At 50.8% G+C, this 26,324-nt stretch overlaps 1 protein-coding gene across 1 annotated transcript in view; it reads right to left on the bottom strand.

The window, feature by feature from the left end:
• Positions 1 to 1,109: 1,109 nt before the first annotated feature.
• AHCYL2 (adenosylhomocysteinase like 2) overlaps positions 1,110 to 26,324 on the bottom strand; it is a 113,180-nt gene continuing 87,965 nt past the window's right edge. The window contains exons 3-17 of the mRNA XM_086609881.1: positions 24,977 to 25,120; positions 24,266 to 24,366; positions 23,481 to 23,583; positions 22,510 to 22,604; positions 17,757 to 17,863; positions 15,922 to 16,038; positions 12,204 to 12,267; positions 11,021 to 11,109; positions 9,300 to 9,370; positions 9,069 to 9,163; positions 8,187 to 8,285; positions 6,955 to 7,023; positions 6,791 to 6,869; positions 5,885 to 6,005; positions 1,110 to 4,108 (exon numbers count right to left, since the gene is read on the bottom strand). Of these exons, the coding sequence (XP_086466007.1) occupies positions 4,102 to 4,108; positions 5,885 to 6,005; positions 6,791 to 6,869; positions 6,955 to 7,023; positions 8,187 to 8,285; positions 9,069 to 9,163; positions 9,300 to 9,370; positions 11,021 to 11,109; positions 12,204 to 12,267; positions 15,922 to 16,038; positions 17,757 to 17,863; positions 22,510 to 22,604; positions 23,481 to 23,583; positions 24,266 to 24,366; positions 24,977 to 25,120 (1,361 nt within the window). The 3' untranslated portion in view covers positions 1,110 to 4,101. The remainder of the gene's footprint in view (positions 4,109 to 5,884; positions 6,006 to 6,790; positions 6,870 to 6,954; positions 7,024 to 8,186; positions 8,286 to 9,068; positions 9,164 to 9,299; positions 9,371 to 11,020; positions 11,110 to 12,203; positions 12,268 to 15,921; positions 16,039 to 17,756; positions 17,864 to 22,509; positions 22,605 to 23,480; positions 23,584 to 24,265; positions 24,367 to 24,976; positions 25,121 to 26,324) is intronic.

The following is a 26,324-nucleotide window of genomic DNA, read 5'->3' as shown; positions in this document are numbered from 1 at the left end:
CCCGCCCCGCTATTGGCCAGAAGGGCCTTGGGGTGGGGAGGGGCGTTCCGGGGGCGGTGGGAGGGGGGGGGAGCTGATGGGGTGCGGCGGGGGGGGTTTGGGGTCACGCCGGGGGGGGGATTTGGGGCACCCTCGGGATGGGGGGTGCTGGGAACAGGGGGGCTGGGGGAGGGCATGGGGTGTGTCTGGAGGGGGCAGGTTTGGGGGGGCAAGGGGGGTGCTGGGCGCATGGGATGCTGGGGGGGGCGGGATATGGGGTGTCCCCGGGGCTGCTGGCAGCAGGGGTGTCCCTGGGGGTGCGGAGAATACGAGGGGTCCCTGCGGGCGATGGGTGGGGGGAGCTGGTGGCTGTAGGAGGGGCCCGTGGGGCTACTGGGGGTCCAGGGGGGTGGCCATGGAGATAACGGGGTGCGGGGTCCTGCTGCGGCCTGGGGGGCTGCAGCTGCCCCACTGCAGGCACCGGCCGGGGGTCCCCATGCCGGGGCAGCCCCCCCAGAATCACCCGCTGAGTCGGGTTATCCAGACCCCCGGCCCCCCAGTCTTGGCTCAAAGCAGCTCCTGGGGGCTGGAGACCCCGACTTCCCCTCCCCACACTTCTCCTCTCTCCCAATATGGGGGGGTGGTTGTTTTTAGGGGTGACGACGCAGGCACCCAGCCGGGGAGGTGCTGGACACCCCATCTTGGTGCTGCTCCTGTCCCGCATCATTCCCCGGCCACTGGAAAATCCAAGTCTTTAGGTCGGCGTTTCCCTCCACGGCCTCGCCAGTGACAGCAGGAGCAAGAGATCCGGGATTTTTCCGGCACCGCTCAGGCCGCTTTTCCCAAGGGCACATCAAGAGCCAAAACAGTCGCCCGGAGCCCAAACAGCCCCGGCTGCCCCAAGGACATGGAGCTGCTGGAGCAGCTTCCCAGGTTTTACACGGCAGCGGTGGGAGCTTGAGGTTACGGCACAGCACCGGGTTTGGGAACAACATCCCCACCCCCACGCCAGGGCATCTCCATCCCACACCCCACCGTTGTAGCCCCCCAGCCCAAAAAATTCCCCATCTCCTCCCGCCGCACCCAAAAGATGCTCCGGAGAAGCGGAGTTTTCCAATGTTTTATTCGTGTTTTGAGATTACAGAGTCTTTATTGCTGATCTAATACAATCACTCAGACATTAATATTTAAAACATCCTTTTGGAAATGTTACGTCTGCAAAGTTCTCGTTTCCTCACTGCAGCTGATGACAGGTTTTTGTCTTATTATTTCTAAAGTTCAGAACAGAATTAATTTCCTTATACAATTTTGCTGGTGTTACCTAAATTTCCTTTTTCCTAATTCTTTAAAAATGCGTTATGTTAAAAAAAAAAACAAAACCAAAACAAAACAAACCAAAACCCAACCCATTACACGTTTAATTTAGAGATGATCACAGAATATGATTCCAGACTGATTAGGAAAAAGCCAAGCGAGCAAAAAAGCTTACAGAAGAAGCAGAACAACGTTGGAGAAGAGCTTTAAAAATCGAGGTGGGAAAAGCCAGTTGGGATTTTATTAATAATTTTTTCTTTTTCTCCTATCTACCTGGAAGATGAAACGGGCTTAAAAACGGGCACGAAGGAATTCACGGGTGAGGACAGCACCACCATATGCTGCACAAGCGACGGACACGGGGGAGGTAAGCGACTGCGTGAGCTGTGCCGAAGGGTCACGCGGATGGAGAGGGATTTTCCCAGGGCAGAAGCAGTTGGGACACCTATTTTCCAAAAGCTGCTTTGCTCAACGTGACCCCGCAACCGCGTTTCACCTCGACCGAGAGCGGGATTTCACGCTGCGCGTCTGCGGAGAACGACAGAAACTCTGGGGGTCGCTGGTGGATGCAGACCACGGTACCCCAGCGCGGGGAAAGACCCAAACGTGACGTTTCAAATAGCTCAGGGGACTTTTCCCCGAAATCTCACGGTCTGGATAAAATTAATGAATGAGTAGAGATGGTTTCAAGTTTGTGGTTAGCGATCGGTCTATGATGAAGTCTTCTCAAAGCCCCAATGTCTTCTCAAAGTCTTCTCAAAGTCTTCTCAAAGCCCTAACGTCTTCTTGAAGTCTTCTCAAAGCCTTCTCAAAGCCCTAATGTCTTCTCAAAGTCTTCTCAAAGCCCTAATGTCTTCTCAAAGCCTTCTCAAAGCCCTAATGTCTTCTCAAAGTCTTCTCAAAGTCTTCTCAAAGCCCTAATGTCTTCTCAAAGTCTTCTCAAAGGCCTAACGTCTTCTTGAAGTCTTCTCAAAGCCTTCTCAAAGCCCTAATGTCTTCTCAAAGTCTTCTCAAAGTCTTCTCAAAGCCCTAATGTCTTCTCAAAGTATCCCCAAAGGCCTAAAGTCTCCTCAAAGGCCTAATGTCTTTTCAAAGTCTTCTCAAGGTCTTCCTTCCAGGCTTTGAGAAATTTCAAAGAGAAGCTTGGAATAAGCAAGCGTACGAGAACGTTTGCTCCAAAGACAAGCAGCTTGCGGTCAAGCTGATTTCAGACCTCGGCATCAAGAGCCATGAGAAGGACTTGTCTGCTGAGACCGTAATTCCACAGTTTTTCCTTTCTTGTGCGTGAATGAGCTGCCACAAAAGAGTTTTTTCATGATGGCAAAGAAGTCCGTGAGGACAAAACAAGATCTGTAGCTGATGAGGGACTTGGGTACCAAAGCAGCAACCACAGGATAAAGGCTTTTGTGCTCACGGGGTCAGGCAATCTTATTTCAGGAGGACACACTCTCCATGTGAACCATGAAAGTGACTCTGATGAGACACGAAGACTTGGAAAGTCACCTTGATGCTGTCCACAGCGTTCAGGTGGGGCATCCTGGGCTAAAAAGAGTAACTATGGCAAATTTGTTCTCCATCGGCCCTGATGCCTCAAGATTTGAGGCGACTGAAGGGTTTTAGCGATGCTGAACTCTTCCTTGCGCACAAAATCGGGACGGGGATTACTCAGGCGTACATCTTGTACGCTCAAAGGGGATTTACAGATTTTATCATACAAATCTTACTAGAAAATAAAACTCCAAAGGTTTCCAATGAGGACTGAAATTCAGCTGGAGAAAGACCTCACGTGGACAGGGGTCCTCCCAGCCAGGATGGCCGACGAGCTCCGCTTGGGTTTGCAAGAGCTCCCCAACCCGTGAGCAGCATTTGTCGGTGAGGTCGCAAGCCTCTTCCACCGGCGCGGCTCCGCAAGGCTGCCCCGTAGCCCCACCGGAATACGCCTTTGGTTGAACCGTAGGAGGTTGGCACTCGTAACGTAAGCAGCAGGAAAACACCGCGGAGCTGCGAAGAGGGAGCGGTGGTGGGTCCTACCCCACCACCACCACGTCTGCCTCCGAGCGGGCACTGCTCTGCCCTCCCAGCTCCTACCACGTGCTAAGGGCTATCCCAGGCTGACGCTAACGACCGGACCCTTCGTTACAGCTTGCAGCAGTGCTAAGGCCAAGTTCACCGACTCACCGGCACAACCGTCCCTCGGGCAGCTCGGCGGAATTACGAGAGGTTTCTCCAGCGAGATTTCCCGCTTCGCTGCCATGGTGGCACCCATGACCACCCATGGTCAGCAGCGCCCGGAGCAGACGAGGTTCTTAGCTGCGTTGTCAAACGGCAGGAGAAACGGGCGGCTCTCACGGCCGCCGGGATCCCGCTCCGCTGGAAGAAGCGCTGGGATGCGAAGGAAACCAAAAGCAAGGCGCGACCCCCGACTCGGATCCCGCGGCTGCCGTCGTGCGCGTCGGATGAACGGTGACAACGGACGGTTCCAAGTCCATCGCAGTGATTCCGTTCCACCAGCTTCTTCCTCACCTCCCCTATTCCTCCCAGTCCCGAAAAAGAACAACCCAAAGAGGAAAATGAAACAAACAGAAAGAAATCCGCCGTCTCCCAGTCCCGCGGCAGTACGAACACCAGTGGCAGAGGCCGCATGTACAGTATTCTAATTTAATAAATAAATAACCTAAACACACTGTCTACTACGTGAGCAAGCCCGGCTCTAACTTGGGAAGCTTGCGCTGCTTCATCCTGTACAGTAGTTGAGAAAAGACTTGGGTTCCTGTTCCTTGCGATTCTCCGGGATACAGCGGCAGGAACTTAATATCTGGGGAAAAGAAGAGGAAATGAGGTTTTGGTGAGAAGCTGCCCAGCGTCACCGTGGTGTATTTTGGGAGCGAGAGACACCAAGGAAAGAAATGATTCGGAAAGGGACTCGGTCCTCATCTCGTCCCCACAAACACCACGTTGTATGTGGCCGCCTGCCCTCGCTGCTCAGACGTGGCCCTTCGCTTCCAGGGCGGGAAGGGGAAAATTCCACGGCACCCGATTGACTCGGGGACCGAGTCCCAGCGGTTTGCAGCGGTTTGGCTCAGAAACTGGAGAGGACACACTGAAGGTGCAGGAGCAAATGCCTCGAATGCCAAAGCCTGGCTCAAACCAGCTGAATTTATTGGGAATCACAGAATCACAGAATGGTTTGGGTTGGAAGGGATCTCAAAGATCATTCAGTTCCGACCCCCTGCCATGGGCAGGGACACCCTCCACTACACCAGGTTGCCCAAAGCCCCATCCAGCCTGGCCTTGAACACTTCCAGGGATGGGGCAGCCACAGCTTCTCTGGGTAATCTGTTCCAGTGGCTCACCACCCTCAGAGGGAAGAATTTCTTCCTTAGATCCAGTCTAAATCTCCCCTCTTCCAGTCTAAAGCCATTATCCCTCGTCTTATCACCACATACCCTTGTAAAAAGCCCCTCTCCAAAGGGACTCCCGATAGGCTGGGAACTAAAAGCAGATAATTCGTATCGCAAACGAAGCTACATGTAAGGAGAGAGAGGTCCTTGCTTTAACGGAGCAAGCTGTTGAGCTACGTGAGGATGAAGTCTAATTCACTGTTGTGTCTGGAAAAAGAAGCTACGTGCACTTGGAGATCTCTCACCTCCGGTCCTACGCACTTACGCATCAAAACACAGAACTTTGGAAAACTCGACTCTTAGCCCTTTGTATCCGGAGGCTCAAATTCCTGCAGGACACTAAGCCAAAGCTCTCCCAGTTCATCTCCATCCCTTGGTGCCTGGGGGATGTTTGACTTGTTGTGGCTCTCCCTTGATGCAGGGAATTTGCTGTCACTCTCTACTCATCCCGACTTCTCCGTGTGTGGGACAAACCACCCTCCCCACAAGGTCAGGACTGCAACCGGACACCGAAACCAGGGCGAAGAAAATGGAACCAGAGGAAATTCCTCCACTAAAGCTCAGGGTCTGGCAAAAACCACCAAACCCCCAAACTGGAATGTTTTGGTGCGGTGTTGCTCTCCTGTGAGCACTGAAGACCTGCACGCCAAGAAAATGCCTTTTCCTGCAAGAAAAGCACCTGAGCTTCAAACCCCCCAACGCTCTGATCTGTGTTTGTGCAAAACCGTTTCATTTTCACGCTAAAAACCGCGTTGCAGCGTCGGCTGCAAAGAGCAGCCTGGAAAGAGAAGGGGCCAGGGGCTCATATTGAAAATTATTATTATTTTTTGGGGGGGGATCAGCACAGCCCGTGCTGGGGGAGGAGAGCTGAGCCCATCGGAGCAGCCCCCGGCACTCCTCACCCTTCGTCAAACTTTAAAAATAAAGCTGTCATCCCAGTTGGCCGCGTGGCATCGCTCTGCCACGTGCCACGTCTGGGGGACAGCTGCTGCCAGATACAAAGGGCTCATGTCCTGCCAAGTGTCACAGCTCCAACCGCGCCGTCCCCTTCCCGGCCGGACCGCTTTCCACGCGGCGACGGGAATTCTCCGAAAGCCCACGGTGTCTTCTCGAGGGGAGCGGTGGGATTAAACCCCGTCCCCCCCCACACATGCACCCCACACTCATGGCAGAAGGAGGAGGAGCAGCACCTGTAGTAATTTGGTTTGAAAGGTCCGTTCTTGTTCAGCCCCAGGTATTTCGCTTGTTCGTCCGTTAGTTCCGTCAGGTGGGCGTCGAACGTTGGGAGGTGGAGGCTTGCCACGTACTCATCTGAAACGATTTCAAGCCTCGTTAGTACGGGGAAGGGGAAGGCGACGAGTCCCCCTCCTGCTGTGCACCAGGTCCCTAAAGCCCAGGCTGGGAAAGGCATCGCTCCTCACGCCTTTGCTCCTCAATTGCAGGACTGTTTTTCACCCTGAATGGAGAAAACCAAGGCTCTCATCTTATTTTGAGTAAGAAGGGAAAACTTTTCTCTGAAATATCCTTCTAGCAGGATTCCTGGGTCTGGTGCTGCATTTGGGCAAGCTTGGATGCTCTACGGATGCAGGAGCCACTGGACGTTTCTGGTAGGTGACACCCAACATCCAAGCTAGGGACAAGCTGCACCTGGTCTCAAAACCCATAATTAATAAAAAAAAAAAAAAAAAGACCAGTTCTGTAGCAGAAGCGTGGTCAGTAGAGCTGTGTCCTCAGGAGGGGGTTCTGCTGGCAGAGCTGTTGGTCAGTGACTACGCGTCTTCGCAGCCAACAGAGGCAGCTCCGCTGGTGAGAAGTTCTACACGAAAATCTCCTGCATCAGCACGGATGGACTCCCACGGTCTGCCAGGCACGTCAGCCTGTTTTCCCCAGGTGGGACGGAGAAACAACGCGTCCAATTTAGCAGAGAGCCCAGACCCAGCGGGAAGAACTTGCTGGGAGACCCTGAGCTTGGCAGGGAAGCAAACACGAGAGCCCAGGAGGCTGCGATGCCCCGCTGTCCTCAGCCCAGCCGAGCAAAACCTCCCATCTGTTCAACCTCAAAACCCAAAAAGAGAAGGCAACGAGTACGTCTTTACCCATTTTCTTAGGCAGCAAGTACACGTCTTGCTTGTAGCGGCCTTCGGGAGCGTTGTAGAGCTCTATCAAAGCCAAAGCCTGGATGGAGAAGACACTTAGGTAAGTAACTGCTGCCCGCTACGGAGCGAGACGCTGCTTTTGGCTCAGCCCAAACCCTACTCGCCTGCGTGGTGGCAGTGATGGACAAGACGAAGGTGGGCACGGTGGAGCAGCTCAGGTTCAGCAGGCGACCCTGGGAAGCAAAAACTGGTTGTTATCTCAACACGGCACCAAAACCAGTTTACGACCCTACAGGAGGTACAAGAACCCCCCGTGGAACGCGTCTCTTCTGGGATGAAACACTTATCACATCGTCCTGGTTTTGACTGGGATAGGGTTAGTTTTGCTTTTCAGCAGCCAGAAGAGCTCCGTGGTTTGTTTTTAGCCTGGGATTAATTACGAGAAGGCTGTTGACAGCGCACTGATGTTTATAGTTGGTGCTGAGACATCAAGGACCTTTCAGCTTCCCAAGTTTTGCCAGTGTGCCGGAGCACAACAGGCTGGGGGGAGCACGGCTGGGACAGAAGGTCCACAACTCCCCTTGTGAGTGAACTCACACTTAGGATTGAGGGCCAAACTGGCCACTGGAGTATTCCAGATCATGCAACCTCATGCCCAGTATATTAGATCAGGGCTGACCGGGAAGAAGGGCTCTTGCTCTTCTGAGAACTCTCTTCCAAGGGCTCTCACAGATTTTTGGGATGTTCTCTCTCTCTCTCGTTCCCTTTTCGTGCCTCTCACTCATCCGGGATTGCGGTGCCAGGACTTAACCCGTTTCGGGATCGTTTGCCGGATGGGACAGGTGTTGGTCACCGAGTGGTGAGCAACTGCATCGAGCATCATGTGTTTGTGTATATTATTATAATTGTACAAATATATATATTCTTTTATTATTACTTTTAATTTTATATTAGTATTAAATTGTTCTTATCTCAACCCACGAGTCTCTTCCCTTTTTCCCTTTAATTCCCTTCCCCGTTCCCCAGGGGTGAGGGAGGGTGAGCGAGCGGCTGCGTGGTGTTTACTTGCCGGTGGGTCAAACCACAACACGGCAGTTGAATCCCAAGATACTGGTTGTCCCTGTAACTCAGTAAAACAGCAGAAATCTGATGAAATACCCTGTGGGAGATACCCTGGGGTGGGACAAAGGAAAACACAGGAGCTTTTCTGCGTTCCAGTAACTCATTGGCCAAAACAGGTCACACTAAGCCTTTCAACCAGAGGGTCCGTTGAGCTGCTGAGGCCCAGGAGGTGATTTCTGGCCGCACTTCGGCTCCACCGCTCACCCAGCCCTTGTTTTGTTCCTCCTCAAGCAGAGAACAGGTCGCGATTCCTGCTCCTTTGCCCGCAACTCACCTCTGCCAGAAGGACTATCCTCTTCCCGTCTGGCCAGATGACGTGGTCCACCTGGGACCTCACCCTCTCCCAGGTCAGCTCGGGCGTACGCAGGCTGGCCTGAAACACAGTGTTAGAACAGTCAAAGCACTGGCAAAAGATCAAAATCCAGAAGCTACGTAACAGGGAGGAAAAGAGGAAGCAACTCGCTGGCGTTGCCCTGGGCTTATAGTTTCCTTCGGGTCCGGCTGCACTCTCCGACCAACGAAACCTTCATGAATCACAGCCTGGAACTATTTTTATGATGACAACAACATCAAAGCTCCAGCAACGACTATTGTTGGAGCTCTTCTGGCTGAAGAGGGCTCATGGTCACCAACCACACGGCTGTTGTCACTTCTTCCTGGCCAGGTGGGCTCGGGAGCGCAGAAAATGGCTTTAAACCCTTCGGTTTGGCCACCAGACAAGACCCTCCTGGTTTTCTGCTCGTCTCTAAGCAGCGCCGATGTCAGTGCCGTCCGGTGGCGCGCGGTGGGGCTGAGGGCGCTGTGTTGCACCAGGCTGAACGCTGGGCTGGGTCTTAATGGTTTAAGATGGCAAAAGCAGAGGGACTGGGCTGGAGAGGACAACTCACTGGCTCCCTCGGGGAAGGAACGCAGCTGGTGGACACCAGACATTGTGCTGGAAGCTGGAGCAATTTGTCTGGCTCGCTGGCGTCCTTTGGGATCACCAGAGTGAGGACGACGTATCTGACAGTGTCTGCTGACACGGGGAGCGATGGAGTGTTTGATCTCCTCCCAGGTGCTCGCTCAAGCGGCACGGGGCAGACATGGCTGCCGAAGGGTCCCGAAAGCACCGTCACCCCACCCCGTCCCCGCTCCCGACGCGCGTCCCTGCGCTCACCACGTCGATCTCGGTGTTGGAGTGCCCCATGTTGCAGACGATGCAGCTGTTCTTCATCCGGTCCAGATGTTCCCTGGTCACCACGTTCTTGTTGCCTGCCGGACAGCGATATCCATAAAAAACTACCCACGTTCACTTCCCCCACCTTTTTGCCTTTTCCTTTGGAAAAAGGTGGACCCAATTATGGGTGGACACATCCCTGACGACCCTCCTGCCTCGGGGACCGTGTACCTGTGCAGGTGATGACGATGTCAACTTGTCTGATGACTTCATTGAGCTTCACGAGCCGGAATCCATCCATGCTAAGAGGAGAGGGGGGAAAAAAGTAGTCTGAGAAGCAGCAAAACATTCCAAAAATAGAAAAAAATCCCATCAAGTGATTCTCAGATACTTATTTTAACTTTCTAATGCCAGACTGGAAACCAGCACGGCCGTGTGCGAAGGGCCAGGTGCCCCGAGCCATTAGGAGGGTTTCTGGAGTCAACCTGGAGGATCTGGGACTGTTGTGGGGAGAAGTGAAAAGAGATTTTGGGGGTTTCCCGTTTTCTGTCACGGCCTCCGCATCTGCAAATCTCCACTTTCCATCGAGGCGGCTTTTCGAAAGCTGCTCCTGCTGCAACGCACATGCGGGAGATGCGGATCCGCCCTCCTGCTGCAGAACCCTTTCTGATATGGATTTAGATCATCTTAAAAAAGACCCAACCACAGCCAGCCCACGGATGTCTACCACGAACCTCACGATCCATATTTAGGTTCCTACACGATCTTCAGGAGCGCTGAGCACTCCTTCATCTTCCCTGACTTCACCGAGCAAAGGCGCATCCGACAACACGGGCAGGAATTTACTGGTTTTTTTTTTAGGATTTGTTGACAGTCCTCCTGAGAACTTATTTCTGTGACTCTCACAAGCTGCGAAATCACAGTTACTATTCAAAAAAAGGAATTTTTTTTTCTGCTCAATGTCCCATTTACTGAGTGTTTTGGGTTTTTTTCCCCACCGCAAACCCCCTACGAGAGGGGCCGCGCGGTGGTGCAGGGGCTGCCACAAACGACCAGATTCACAATTCGGGATGTGGGTGCCGGATGTGCCACTCATGAAGGTGGCCAAGCAGACTGAGAATTGATCAGCTCTGCTAATTAAGCAGGGCTCGTTAGTCTTCTCACCGCGATAGCCCTTTGAAGGCATGCTGTTAGGACGTGGCTGCGGGTTTAATAAGGCTCCAGGTGTTTTTGGGACTCTGCTTCCATAGTCACACAGCCCCACCTCGCACCTTGGGATGCAGGAGCAGCGTTTCTGCACCGAAACAACCTCTACGTGGAGGAAACGAGGTGGGGTGCAACGGCAAGGTGCCCGTGCGAGGGGACAGCCGCGTGCTCAGCCCTGCGCCGGGGCACCGGCGTGAGCGAGGAAGGGTTTGTGAAGTGAAAGTGGTCGCAGAAAGTGAAACATCCCTCGGGTGAGGGAGAGCCCAGCTTTGCTCTCCAAAGGTCGTGGTTCACTCCCAACATCCTTTCAAGCCACATCATTAAACTCTTTCAAGCCAGGTCGTTAAAACTCTTGGCCACTGTGGTTACGATTACGTGAGCTGGCACGTGGGATCCCTGGAAGTGTCCAAGGCCAGGTGGGATGGGGCTTTGGGCAACCTGGTGTAGTGGAGGGTGTCCCTGCCCATGGCAGGGGGGTTGGAACTGGATGATCTTGAAGGTCCCTTCCAACCCAAACCATTCTGTGATTCTATGATACAGATAAACCAGGTGATGCTTTAGTGCAGGAACCCTTTTCTGGCTGTAGGACAGAGCTGTGGGTCCCTCTGAGGGTGCAGAGAAGCCATGAACCCCTCACCCGCACCTCTCTTGGGAGGGACCACTGCCAAGCAGCTTCTGGCCATGGTTTTCCTGGGGGAAAAAAAAAAAAGCCTGAAGAAGAAGCCGGGCTCGGTGCGACTGCTTACCAGGCCTGGAGGGCACAGATCGGGTCGATCTCTGTCACGTACACTATGGAGCCCATGGCCTTCAAAGCAGCACAGCAGCCCTTGCCAACCTGGGGAGGGAGAAGAGCACAGAGGAAGAGTGAGGTGCCGGGAGCTCAGGAGCCACCAAGCAGCTCTACAGCCATGGGAAGCGTATGGGGAACATACAGCTCCAGGTGTCTCTTCTGGAGCCCCTTTGCGACCCTCTGGTTGCATATACTTAATTTCTGGGTGCACGAAATTCCTGGATTTGGAGTAATCTAGGAGCTGAGTCAGGCCCAGCTTAGCTAAGAGGGGCACTGAAAAATATAAAAGTGCTGTTGATTTTGGTCCCAAAGAGTATTTTTTCCACCAAAAATATCCTGGTATCTACAAAGCATCACGGTAACGAGAGATTACGCTTATCTCAGGGAAAGTTGAAGAATCTCTTGTAACCTTCACTCCATTTAGGAAGTTTAAGGGTTAAATCTCCGAGGGTTAACGAGCTTTAACCTTTACCCAGCACATACAGCGCAGCTCACAGGAATGGTTAAAAATGACCGAGCCTTGGCCAAAAATCTGATGGCACATGAGGAAATTGTCCAATTTCAGCTCTTGGGGAGAAAAAAAAAAAAAAAAGGAGTCCCAGTATGGCACCCACAGCACAGCTCATCGTAACTGGTGTTCACTGGTCCCAACAAAAACTGCCAAAGGGTGGATATCCCCACCCTTGGGAGAGGACTACTCCATTTGGGGGGGAGAGCCCAGGGGCAAGTCGAGATGAACGCATCTTTCTTGACCACCCCCCAGCACGCGACGCTGCGGCCGCACACTGCATCTGCAGAACCCACATTTCCATATTTTTAAATTAAAATATATAATATACATCCGGTAGAGAAATATATAACTATAATATTAATAGATAATATATCAATATCTGAATATTTAAGCGTTCGGATGCGAAAGCCATTCGGAACGCTGAACACGCCTGGATTTTAAGACTCAGGTTTGGTATTGGATGCTAAAGAAATTTAATGGAAATGGAGAAAATCTTCCGTTTTGGCCAACTCGCCAGGTTTGAAGCCACCTGCAGATGCAGAGCCCCGCGGCCAGCGAAGCCCCGTGGGACGAAGCCGTGCAAAGGCTGCGCCGGTTCGACGTGCGGCGTCACGAGGAGCCCCCTTACCTCCCCGTAGCCACAAACCACCACTTGCTTGCCTCCAAACATCATGTCTGTCGTCCTTTTGAGGCTAAGGGAAAAAAAGGAAAAGGAAAACCATTAAAGACCAGCAGTGAGATCTGTTCCACCAACGATGCTGCGAAGGACAGCGGTCCTCCCCGGCTTCCTCCTCCAAACCACCGCGGCTGCATCCTGTATCCCTGAGGACACACAGCAATTCTGGGTGCAGAGAGGACCCAAAGGGCACCTAAAAACTGATTTTTTTTCCTTCGGTAAGGGTGGGTGCTCCCAGGGAAACGCAACAAAGAGGATGGATTTGGGGTTTGGATGTCTTTTTATTTTTGGTTGGATCCCTTTGGGTTTGTTTGTTGGATCCCTTTGGGTTCTTTGGTTGGATCCCTTTGTTTTGGTACTCTAAAAATATTTAAAATCTTTTCCAAAAATATTTTTTCTTACTGTTTTTTATTTTTTTTTTAAGTCAAAAACTTTAAAATAGTTTTTTTTTTAAAACCCCACAGAAATAACTACAGAAGGAGCAGGCAAGTGGCAATTTACTGCCAGAACCCCAGTGCTCTCCACAAACAAAGCTCTCCCCTTCCACCCTGCTTCCTTCTGGTTTCTCCCTAAGAGTGTCCTACATTACGGGCTATTTTTAGCACACGAGGAACTAGGTTAGCAGTGCAGGGAAGGTGAAATTCCCTTACACTTCCGAGAGAATTTCGATAAAAACCACAGCAGACTTAACTGCACCTCTGCTCAGCTTTCCCTTGGCCCAGTTTCACATGCCTGGACCAGACTCAACTCAAATCCCAACTTACCTCCCCATGAGGGTCCATCAGCCATCACAACTGAAGACAACGAGATAAAGATTTTAAAGACTTTAATGTTTCTTAGCCACTGGCAGCAGCTGCTACGCATGGAACGTGGAGCTTCAAGTTGTGTCCTGGGACACTCAAAATTTGGGGGCAACTCTTCATGGGGCAGCTGACTGCCACAACAGAGACTGCCTTGAACCCTGCGACCACAGAGCAGAGACATGGCCATAATAAAGAAGGAAGGGCTACTTTATTAGAGGAATTATTTCAAAATGTTTTCATAGAATTAGAGAATGATTTGGGTTGGGAGGGACCTTCAACATCATCCAGTTCCAACTCCCCTGCCCTGAGCATGAACATCTCCCACTAGATCAGGTTGCTCAGAGCCCCATCCAACCTGGCCTCGAATGTTTCCAGAGATGGGGCATCTACCACCTTTCTGAGCAACCTGTGCCAGTGCCTCACCACCCTCGTTTTCCCCATTATCGCTTCGAGCAAAGCCCAGTTAGTGTCACATTGCATCTCCGAGTACGCTGCTCCGCATCACAACTTCGCAGATTTGGTGTATTTTGGAGACCAGCTGATGATTTTGATTAAGCTTTTCCAGTTTTGATGGGCAGGAAGAGCAAGAAACCACCGGCTGTTTGCAGTGTAATAAACCATCTCGGCATGGAGGAGCTGGCTACCGTCACTGCTGAGTTGACAAGGAGCCCAAAATTCACTCTTTTAGAACAACGTGTGATGGAAATGTGGGGAAGAAACTGCACGTGTTGCAGATCACCCAGGGAAACCTATTTGGTGGTTCACTAACTCATGTGGCTCTTGGATACATTTTAACGATCATCTTCATGCCCCTGTACTCGGACACACGGGTTTTACAAACACGAGCCTTCTTCACTTCTCCTGGTCAAGACGACCACTACCAGGAAGACCACTCCAAAGCTGAGCTGACAAACGAGGCGCTCTACTACCAACCCCACAAAGATTTGGGAAAAAGCTGTTAGAGCAGACACCATGATCAACAGAGAAGCCTACGTTGGGTCTCTGAGATCCTCTGGTGCTACCAGCCTGAAGGCAGCGGCAGCACAGCTGAGCACCAACAGCACGGCCAGATGGGCTTTGATTAAACAGAAGGAGATGTTTCTACACCAGGAAAGAACCGAGAACTGCAGATCTGGAGACTTGTTTAAACTTTAAGCCACACCAAGTCATCAACATGAAAAAAGTTTTTTCTCTTGAAGCAGGCTGTCCTCTCCATGGATGGTTCCTCCTCCACACCACAGCCACCTGGCACAGAGCAGCCAATTTTTTCTCCGGTATCCATCTCATCAGCAGCTTAACTTGTCTAGGAAGTCAAGTTTGTCCTCTGGGAAGTCAAGTTTGTTTCTCATCAGAAACTTGACTTGTCTGGGAAGTCAAGTTTGTCCTTGCTTCTGTGCTTACTTGTCTACAGGGACCACTGCCAGATGCAATATGTCATAGACTGAACTGAAGAATAAAACTTCTCCTAATCTCACTTGGCTTTGACAAAATTTGTCAGTGGGGGAGGCGGGGACACGGACACCCAAATCCATCAAAATAAAGAAAAAGAAGAGAAGGAGAGAGGAAAAAAAAAAAAGATCACTGAGATTTACAGCCTCTCTAGATCACAACTTCAAGTAGTTTGCACTGCATCTCAAGTCCAACAGTCTGAGAAGATACATCATGTTCCCGGTGCCCACGTACCCGTCAGCGACTATTCCCATCCAATCGCTATGGGCTCCTAAAGAGCATCCTCGGGATGCTGCAGAGCTGCTCCCAGTGCCACGATCTGCCTGATGGGATATTTTTTGGGGGAGGAGGAGCACAGAGGGATGCAAACACTTTTCTGCTTGCTTGTACAGCACGTGGCTGTAGATCCTGCAGGACCAGGGTGGGGAGAGGTGGATAAAACATTCATCGGCCCCGTCATTCCCACCTTCTGCACCTACTTATTACGCTCAGCTGGAGGACAGGATTTAATCCTCAGGTTCAAGTCTACACTTCGGACACGCAACTGTTCTGGGATAAAGTCTTGGTCTGCCACAACCTCTTTATCCAATCACAGGATTGGATAAAAAAAAGGGAAATCAGAAAGGCAAAAACTGTTGTGATGAAGCGGTTGGTTGACTCACACACACGCAACAGACACAGATGGGTTTGATCCTGATCCCACAAAGGTAAGAGGGATGGGAAGCAGTATTGTAGCCATATGTGAGGACTTCTGAAGTTGTCACACTGGAGTATGAGAAGCTGCAAGGCTCCAGCACGGCTCCAGCCATGCTCACCGGGAAGGGAAAAAGCACACGAGTCACCTGCACACATGGAAGGGCAACGTCACCCCGAGAGCACAAAGGCTCGGTGAGCAACCTTGAAGGGCACTGGGAAGTGTCTCATATCACTACGGCTAATGAAATATTTGATGCATCTCCCAGACACTTGGAAAAGAGAAGACGTGCTGTCCACAAGAGGAGCAGAGGCAGAATTTAAGTGATGTGCCCCGTTCATGCGTGTAGCTGGGTTAAAAACATCGAATCCAGACTTCTAGAGACACCAACGTCTTCGCTGCAAGACCGTTATCCTACAAACACAAAGCTCAACGTTTGTTTTCTGCTGTGCATATGTTTGTAGAGCTTTACATACAACTGTACAAACAAGTCTTGGGACCTTCTGACCTGTAGAGAAATAGCTGCTGTCTCAAAATGCCTTGCAGATTCTCACCTACGATACAAACAGGATGGACCAGAGGTAATAAAGGGTCTTTCTTCTCCTCCAACACATCAATTGACTTAAAATGATCTGAAGTGGCAGGTAGGACAGATCCATGGACCCAGTTCCCTGAGGGTTCGACGCAACCCAAGCAAGGGCCACGGCCCCGCTTGAATACGTACCCATCCAGGATGGACTCTCTGCAGCAGTACAGGTTGTCAAACTTCTGCTTTGTGACCGAGTCGTTGACATTCATGGCTGGGACGCAGAGCTTCCCTGCTTTGGACAACTGGTACAGCCTGTTACGAATACGAGAAGAAACAGATGATTAATGAGAAAATATTTCCCTACACTCTACTGTTGCATGCTCTCAAGGTCCTTGTTTCACTGGAGTGAGCAGTAGATATCTGGAGGGTCAAAGATAACCTCTTAATAGGAGCTCCTCGTTTCAGGAGGAGAAATAGCATTCTTCCTTCCACAGATGTTTGAATCCATTTCCCTCCCCTACCAAAGAACCAGGCTGGCAAGAGGCATTTCAAAAAAACGTCGAATAGCAGACAAGAAGGTTCTCCAGTTTCCACATGCCTCATAACTTGATCTTACAAACATCCTCTGATGTCCTCAAAATGACAAAACCCCCAAATCCTGCTTCAGATAAGATGAGGGCTCCTGTAATTCCTCTGGCTCTTACAGCTCAAGCCAAACAGGAACGGCCACAGAAGAATAACGTTCACAGCAACGTGAAGCTGCTGTGACCAACACCTGCAGCAAAATGTCCACTGGAACAGCAGTAGGGGTGTAATCACTGAGATGTCATGCAAGAAGCAACCAGGGTAAGGAAGGCATCAACCCGACCTACTTCTGAGAGCGGACTCAACTCCTGGCAGCAGCAAACCCACTAAAAATTAATCTGAACGTCACACTACGGCTACCAAGAGAACCTGAAAACCATCTTCCTGCTCCAGACCTTGGGAAGGAGAACCTGCTCCCATGGTCAGCCTCTACAGACCACCTCCAGGTTTCTCCCCCGTCTCTCTTTGTCATCTGGGGAGCCTCAGTCCGTCCCCTGGAGGTAAGGGGCCCGCGTTCCTCGCACGCGTGCATCGGTACCGCCAACCTCAGAGACCAACCTCACTCTTGGCTCCTCAAATGGGGAACGATTCCTGATGCTAAAAACGTCATCAGGTCCTTTTCTTGACCCCACTGGCTGCAAACCTAAATCGGTCGCTTCCTTCTTTCACCTATTTCGTTTCCCTGTTCCGAGGGCTGCCTGCACCTCTGGCCAAACTCCCAGCCAGCTCCAGGAGCTGCAGCCAAGCCTTTCTCCCTGCAAAAATGAAGAAAAAAGTGGAATCTGCTCCTTTTCTCCTCAGTCTCCTATTTTCCATCATCTGTGTACGATTAACTCCACTGGAAAAGCACCTCTGATGCCTCTCCCACCCCTGGGAGACACCTCTCCCATCACAACTCTGCTTCTGCCGCAGACCAACGGATGTCACTCAAGTGTACGGCTGCATCTCCATGGTTCTCCCTTTCCAGAAACCCACCCCAACTAGAGACTCGTTTCCTCTTCCCAAATTTCACTTCTTCCCACAGATTTAGTTTAGGACGACGCTTTCGACTTTCCCTTCTGGTGCAACACCCTGGCCCCTTCCCTTTGCCATCTGCAGAACGAGGTGAGACAACCATCGTCCCTACTTCCCGGGGTGGAACAACAAGGCCTCGTGCACGTTTTCCACCCATGCAATGGTCAGTGGGCGCTTCTCCTCCTCGTCTGGAATTCGGAGCAGTAGTTCCCAGTTGCTTTCACGACACGAGAGATTTAATCCAGCTTTTACGGAAAAGCCAAGCCCAAGCTGAAGGAAAACCACAGACCACATATTTGGAGGTTCAACATTCATCTGAGTCTTGTGGCATTTTACAGTTTGAGGATCTTTTGCTACCGGTGCCCTGAGGCAGAAGATGCTTTTTTTCGCCCAAACATCTCCATGCTCACAGCCCCGCCTTGTCCTGTTACCTGTGGACACCAGTCACGCTCTCCTCTACGATCCCCTTGATCTTCTTAAACATGTTGGGATATTTCTTGTAAATCCAGTGAGTCAGATCTCCTCCGTCATCCAAGATCTGCAACACAAAGAACCACAAAGTCACCGCTCTGAAGATCCGCTGAGGCTGCTGACCCCAGCGAGGTACGGGGAAAATCACAGGCTCGAATCGCTCCTTGTGGAGCCCACGTTTCGGCGTCTCCAGCATCACATCGTGACGGCTCAGGTGACACCACGCAGCCTGACTGTCCCAAGCAGAAGTGCTGCTTCATTGATACTGTGCTGGAAAGGCAACAGGTCAGACAAACACAACAGACCCCGATGTTTGTAATGACACTGGGGGAAACATGGAAAATTGCTGTGGAAGCTCCTTTCTCCCCATCTCCCAGAAACACAGATGGAAAAGCCTTTGAACCACACAGAGTCATCAGCTCTTCTGATATGACTGCTAATGGAGGAGGGAGGAGGATGGACAAGGAGGAGGATGGAGAAGGAAGATGGAGGAGGAGAAGGATGGAGGAGGACAGAGGAGGATGGAGGACGGAGGAGGAGGATGAAGGAGGGCGAGGATGAAGGAGGACGGAGAAGGAGGAGGATGGAGAAGGAGGAGGATGGAGAAGGAGGAGGAGGACACAGAGCCACTAATGCCAATTAAAATGCAACTGCATCATAAACCACTATATTAAAAATACTGAACCTCTTCCAGACGACAACTTTGGGTCTCTGCCCATTTCATCTGGCTTCGAACCTGAAAATCAGAAGCACAAAACTCTCCTTTCATAGAAACATGGAATCACGGAACGGTTTGGGTTGGAAGGGACCTCAAAGATCATCCAGTTCCAACCCCCCTGCCATGGGCAGGGACATCCTCCACTACACCAGGTTGCCCCATCCAACCTGGCCTTGAACACTGCCAGGGATGGGGCAGCCACAGCTTCTCTGGGCAACCTGTGCCAGTGCCTCACCACCCTCAGAGGGAAGAATTTCTTCCTTGGATCTCATGGAAATCTCCCCTCTTTCAGTTTAAAGCCATTGCCCCGTGTCCTGTCACTACACGCCTTTGCAAAAAGTCCCTCTCCAGCATTCTTGTAGGATGCTGATCATCCTCCTCCTCCTCCTCCTTCTCCTCTTTGATTGTTCCCTATCATAATCATCATCATCCTCATCTTTGCATGTCCCCTACACCAACGTCAAAGACTTCCGACTGCCAAGCCAGCCGTTATCGACCTACTGGTGTGCCGTGCAGGTCTCCTAAAATGCAGATGGCAAACCTGGGCAGAAGCATCTCTGCTCGTTGGCCAGCGGTGGAACCTGGCAAGGACCCTCTGCCGCCGGTGTCTCCAGCTCTCCCACCAGTATCTGCAGCCACCTGGAAAAACTCAACGCTCCCACCGTGCTCCTGCGACAGAAGCCCCGTTGCGGGCACAAGGACGACGTTGTGAGCTTTGTCACGACATGACGTGGTGGCTGCATGGAGCCACCACTCCGACGTCCATGGGCAAAGAGTTGCTTGGAAATGCCATGTGCTATCATAACCTTCTTCTCTCTAAATTGCAGGATTTCCCACTGAAGGTGAACGCTGTGGGTAGCGGCTGCTCCTCCAAGAATGTCTGGAAAGCAGATGGTGTCCTGCCAGAGCAGAGCAGACCATGGGTCTTCCACGACTCTTGAGTCTCCAGGGAAGCCCTGGATCCACCTCCCGTTCCCAGGCTGGGAAGCGGAGGCAGGTAGGGGTTAAGTGGGCTGAGAAGCTCTCCTGGGCCAGCCGAGGTAGGAATTCAGCACGTCTTCATTTCATTAATCCCCATTTAATAGGGAACATAATCCTCTTTCAAAGAGAGAATTCTGGGGGTTGGCAGTTTCTTCTCTCCCAGGAGGGCAGGAGATGGGAAAAAAAACACCAAACCAAATCAGCGGAGGAACTGGTTTTTGATGGAAGGTCACCTTCACGTAGCAGCTCCAAGCGGCCAACGGCAAAGCCCGTGGTACGCGCCCCGTATTCCTGCAGTTTTCACGGCTCTGCACAGGTTATCCACCTTCATTCCAACTCTTCCCAGGCATTTTTTTTCCGGGAAAAAAGCTGCAGTTCCTCAACCTCCCTCTTGATTTTGGCACTTCCATCTCGGAGCAGAGCGTGCTGGAGTGGTCATGCCCATGAAAAACATCTTCCCATCACCCTGTGCCTGCAGGGACGTTTCTCTCTTGGGAGATGGGACCATCCTCTGACCCAAGCACCCGGAGATATCTCGTCTTGCTCCTCCACAGCAGTACTCGCCCCGAATTTTAATGTTTTTTGACTGATTCAGCGTATCCTGTCCCCTTGGTAGATGTTCCTCTCTCCGTGCTTTTCTCTCCAAGTAACCAATTTCACAATGCTGTCTGCACAGAAGGGCTGTGACGTCTCGCTCCCTCGGTCTTTCCATTTCATGTTTTCTCCAGCAGAAAATCTGGCTCTTCCATGGTTTCTCAGGGTGCCATTTTACAACCTCTTTAAACCCATCTAAGACCCCGGTGCCACCGAATGTCTCACCCTGTCCTTCTTCCAACTCTCTTGGGGCAACAGCCAGCACCTCGTGGTTGACCTTGCCAAAATGAAGCTGATCAAAATTAGCCAGCATTAGCTCAGCAGCATGGTTGAAGATAACTCACTACAGAAAATGACCGCTGGAAACCCAAGGAGAAGGCAGAAAGGCATGGTTGGAAGCAGTATCGAAATCCCCTGGTGGCAGCGTGGTCCTAGATCAGTTCATGCTGCAAAGGAAGCCAAACTCCCAGCACGACAGATTCAGTGTTTTTCAGAAAAAGAAGCTTCTAAGCCATTCCCACCCAGACAGAGCATTCCTCTGAAGGTCTGCTATGCCCATGAGAAAACCCAAGGTGTCTTCTTTGGGAACTCTCAATATTTGTGTCTAACTGTTCCCATGGAGCAGTGCCACACAGAAGCCCTCACATTGAATATTCAGATTTTTGGATTACAAGACATCCCTATTTATTTGCATGGGACGTACAAGGTCAGCTCCATCACGCTTGCAGTGCACACCTGGACACAGGACTGGTGGGGGCCAGCGAAGCAATGCTAAACAGGACTCCTGGGGTGTATTTCACAGAATCATAGAATGGTTTGGGTTGGAAGATTATCCAGTCCCAACCCCCCTGCCATGGGCAGGGACACCCTCCACTACACCACGTTGCTCAAAGCCCCATCCAACCTGGCCTTGAACACTTCCAGGGATGGGGCAGCCACAGCTTCTCTGGGCAACCTGTGCCAGTGCCTCACCACCCTCAGAGGGAAGAATTTCTTCCTTAGATCTCATGGAAACCTCCCCTCTTCCAGTGTAAAGCCATTGCCCCTTGTCCTGTCTACACACTCTTGTCCAAAGCCCCTCTCCAGCTTTCCTGTAGCCCCTTTAGGCACTGGAAGGTGCTGGAAGGTCTACCCGAAGCCTTCTCTTCTCCAGGCTCAACAGCCCCAACTCTCTCAGCCTGTCTCCATAGGAGAAGAAGATCCTTCCCACACTTATTCTTCACCCAGTGCCAAACATCCTGTTTCTTGACTTTAAAAACGTGGACCTCCAAAATCTGGCGTGGAAGTCGTTGAGAATTGCCACATCCAAGGTCTTTGGTGCTCCCCAGTAATTATTCCTGTGCTCCAGAAGCAGGTCTAAAAATACCCTGATGGCTGGAGACACGTTGCGGAATCAAGAGGGCTGAGGAGATCCTGGGAACGTGTAACACGTGTGTTCTGGTACGTTGACTTCTTCAACTGCTGACACTTCCGATGGCAAATCATTCCTCAAACAGAAGAAGAAAGCAGCTATCGTGTCTCGACTCAGACTCGTAGCTCGGGGGTGGATTTTTTGGCACTCACCATTCTTTTCGAAGGTGACAGCGAGGAAGTGAGCAGGTGTAGACTGGAAGGGACAAAAACCCAGCTCAAACAAGCTGATATTGGCAAACAAACAACACAGACACGTGCACATCTTCCACCTCTGATTGCTTTTCGTCTAATTTAGATCACAAGCTCCAGGGCTCAAAACCTGTCGGGAAGCGTGAGGAAAACAGCACATTTGGCAGCTGCAAATTATTCCGCTCGCCCAGTTCAGGGTTCTCCGTTTTCCCTAGAAACGAGGGCGGAATAAACCAGTTATGGAGTTGGGCTACCTGAGGTTTCGTGTTTGCACAGTCCATCTCCTAAAATCTACATCTTTTTCTATTTAGGCAGCCTTGCCTAAATTAAAAAAAAAAAAAAAAAAAAAAAATCAAGCAAAGCTGTGAATTTAATCGAATATGGCAAAAGGGATGCGACCCCTTTCCAGGACGTTCTGATTTTGAGTCATTTTATACCAACTGGATTCAATCAGTTTGGTTTCAACTCCAGCGAGCGACGCTGGAAGCAAACTAAGCACCTGATTTGCACTAACGGAGCCGTTTTTATTTAGAAAATAGTTAAATAATAGGTAAGAGCCCCACGCAGAGGTCGTTTAACCCACCTCCTCCCCGCCTTGACACCCGTGAGACGGAGATGAGCTGATTTCCCGCACGGAGCAGTGAATTGCAAAGCACTTTGAAGGCAAGCGCCGCGTCAGCACCAAGCCTTGGCCACTGAGCCAGGTCGAAATTCAGGAGGAAAAACACAGACCAGCACTAAACCCTCCTCCTCCTCCTCTCTAGATGAGAAACACTCACACTTCAACACCCGCCAAGCGTTTCACAGCCTCGCCTCACCATGTTGGGCTGCCACCCTTCGACGTTGACGCAGCGATCGATGCACCACCAGAAGTCGTCTTCGGATTCTCCCTTCCAGGCGAAGACGGGGAACCCTGGCACAGAGAGGGAGATGGGTGCTAACACAGCCTTAGCAAATCCCTTGGGGGTGGGCTCTCCCTACGTCCACGCGTGACGAACCAGGCTCCCGACACCACTGCGGTCTTGCTTGCAGTCTGATTTTTCAACATCTACCTTCTAGAAGAAGCTTCAGAGATACACATTGAAGACACACACTGAAGGCAGGTAGGAGTCAGCTTTAGCCTTCCTAATTCCTTCTCTCCCCCAAGAAAAAGCCCATAGCCACCAGACAAGAAGGCAACACACTCTCAAACGATAACATTTATTCCCAAAATCAAGCTTTCACCGCAAGTTAGATGTCGTCCTACCTTCCTGTTAGGCACGTTGGCCACAAATTTACTTGAATGTGGTCTGACTCATGAGCAATTATTATTCAGATTCAACGAGCAAGAGCAGGTAACAGGCAAGCTGGTGGGTTTGGCTTCTTCTAGATCTCCCAGCTCTCACGGTAAAATCCGTTACCCAGCTAACACAGGATTTGATTAAGGCATCTCCCAGTTGAGCGGCGACACGGACAGCTTCAGCGAATTATGTCCCTAGAAGTTCTCTCCCTCATCCCTTTTGAGCCAAAGTTATGACTCAAATTTATAGAACTGAAATGAGATTCAGCTTAGTTTCTTTTGGCCAAATAACTTTCAGGTTCATGCAGCCCTGATGGCTCATAACGTGCGTCATCAGCCATTCCACGATTTTCAGACCATGGAAGGGATTGACCTCATGCTCTTTACCTCCTGTAGGTCTATCCTAAATTGAAGAGAACGAAGGCAAAAACTAGAAGAGATGCTAAATATGATGGGGCAGTAAGAAACCTTTTTAAAACCAGAAGGAAGAAGGAGGGTGAGGTTTCCTACCGCTCTCAGCAAGGGCAGCAGCCACTTCATTCAGAGTGGAGTAGATGTTGCACGCAGCCCATCGGCACTGCGCACCCAACGCGCCCAGAGTCTCCATGAGGACCTGGATTTAAGCAAACAACCAAACAGAAAAGTCAGAAAAAGCAACGCAAAGAGCAAGATACAACGCAAAGAGCAACACACAACTGGGAGCTTTATTTGCTATTTATGGGAAAGCTTCTGGTGGGGGTATCTGAAGTTGGTTTTAAGCAGCATCGGGGTCACTAGAGAGTTGCACAGAAAACAATTTTGCAGTTACTTTTTTTTTTTCAGTTTTAAATGGATGAAGTAAATAAGAACTTCAAAGCGTATTCTACACGCAGCATGTATACGTGGGTGGGTGCATATAAATATGTATATATGTATGTGCAGATTTCACTCAGCAAAGTCCCAAATCTAGTCAGGAGACAGCACTCCCGTCCCACGTTTGGAGGAGAAACCACAGCTCTTGAATTGCATAACTGCTCTGATCACTGACCACCACTTCCACCCGTTTATACCAGACAGATAATTCCATTTCCTCAGTTACCGCTGCTCCAGCGATGCCTTGTAGCCCCATGCATCCCATCGCCTGGAAGCACAGGCTCTGTTTGTCCAGAAACATCCACAAAATCAACCCTTCTCTTTTTAATCAGTGCCAGGTGCTGGACTCAAGAGATTTTATCTCCATATCGACTGTTTGGGGTCTGTTTTAGAGAATAGGCAGCGGGAAAATCCCTGTCTGGAGTTCACGGACGGGGTCTTACAGCCGTCTGCGCGGTGATGTGCGTGCAGCCCACGATCTTGGCCCCGGCCAGTGGCTTCTCTCCCTGAGCTCTCTTCCTCAAAGCCATCAGCGCAGGCATTTCTGAAAGGCAAAACCCAAAAAGAAGTCCATCAATGTGATGGAAAGAAGGACGAGCGCAGAAGAAACAGGCAGCATCGCTTCTTGCCCCGCTACCCCGTATCCCTACGGATTTGTACCCTCTGAGGCCTTTTCCCCTATTATTTAGGACGCAGCATCATCGCCATTTAAACTTCTGCCAGGTGAGGCTGGAGGAAAATCTGCTTCAGACCGTGGAGGACGTGGGACTCGCTGCTCTGATCAGCTTCTCCAACATCCCTCCAACTACCTAACCGTTGCATTGCCTTTGCTACGGAGTTTTGGAGGCAATCGTGCTAAACCAAAGTTTTATGTCTGATTTATGCGATGGATTTCATCTTTTCTACTGATTTTAACAAAGTGCATTTGACTACAGAGTAGCCCTTCAGTAGCTGCTTGGTTGGAGCTACATGGTTTAACTCTATAACTCCTTTCCATCCCACAAAACCCCATAGAAGTTCTCCCTCTCTAACAGGAATGGTGTCAAGAAATCACTAATGCACCGAACCTTGCAAGAAGAGGATTTGGGGGAAGGAAGAACCCCCCCCAAGACAGCCCAGGACAACGTGGAGCTTGAGGAACGTGCCCCATTTACCTTGTTCAGCAATTTCAATCTCTCGGCGCCCAAATTCCGCCTGCTTTATGTTCTTCACACAGAAATCACTGCTGCCTTTGGAGTTCTTCTGCTGCTTGTCTCGGGGGGAGGTCTCGTCATCAGAGCTGTCTGTGTAGGAGGCAGCTGGAGGAGGAAAAGGAGGTCAGAGACAGAACAAAATATTCCCTAGAGCCCAACCACCTGCAGTGGGAGGGCGCAGATGATCTGCTGAACGTGCCTGTGGATGTGCTTCTCCATGTGCACGTGCCAACTCTCTCTGCCCTCAGCTGGGATCTGCTCTTCTCCCTACAAGGACCATTTCCCCACAGTCAGCTTTTACCTGCAATGACCTCCTCACTCTTATCTACCCCTACTGCAACACCACACAGGAGGTTCCTTCCAATCAACATCCCTGTACATCCACAGACAGCTCAATCCAGCCCTTGGATATTTTCCTTCTTTTCTATTAGAAATAACAAACCCTTGGAGATGTATTTAATATTTTGCCTTCCTGGACCTTCTTTAATCCCTTCTCCCTCTTGCTCTTTTGGTAAGAGAAGATGAAGAAAGGTGGCACCACTTCTCTCGGTAAGTTGCTGTCAGTAACTGTTTTTCTTTCCTACCAACGTCCTCCAAACTCTTGGTTAGGCAACTGGTCTATGGCAGAGGACAGACAGAGATTTATTGAAGAGTCCTTGGTGGAGTTAGAAGTTCTCCTTCCCGTTCAGTTTGATTACTAAGATCACACGTAGAGTCCATTTACGATTTGAGCCGTGATGAATTAGACACTACTTCTGCTTCCAGTTTATCCGGATCAGCTGAAGAGGCCATTTGTGCCATGTTCTCCTCTGGAATATGCCCCGATGTGGGAGACCAGACCTCTTTCATCTTCTAGGACCGGCATCAGCAGTCAAAGCAACACATAAGGCTTGGAGATGAACCAGAAAGCATCTGTCCTCTTTCCTTTCCAGAGACAAAGCACCTGGAACACAGGACACTTGGTCCTGCTGAGCTCACCACCACCACCACCTCCTCCTCTTCCTCACTGTCAGGAGCCATACCTTGGGACCCAACTCAAAAGTCTCATCCACATGGTCATCCCCCATTCCTCATGAAAGCACCCTGAAGTTTTACTCCAGGTCTTTACTCTCTAGATCACGTGGTTCTTCTAAAATGAACACAAGACCTGACACCAAATTGTTGGTAACAGCGGAAGAGGACCACCTTTGTAGAACAGCCGCGGTGGAGTTGGCCAACATTGTGCATCGCCAGGCAAACAATGTGGATGTGTGAGACCATCACATATGATGATGAGCTCTCTTTGCTGTCTTGATGACGGGGTCTCCTT

The sequence above is a fragment of the Tauraco erythrolophus genome, chromosome 4 (genome assembly GCF_009769465.1).
Source record: "Tauraco erythrolophus isolate bTauEry1 chromosome 4, bTauEry1.pri, whole genome shotgun sequence".
Lineage (NCBI taxonomy): Eukaryota > Metazoa > Chordata > Aves > Musophagiformes > Musophagidae > Tauraco > Tauraco erythrolophus.
This window is presented reverse-complemented; position numbering and strand designations above follow the sequence as displayed.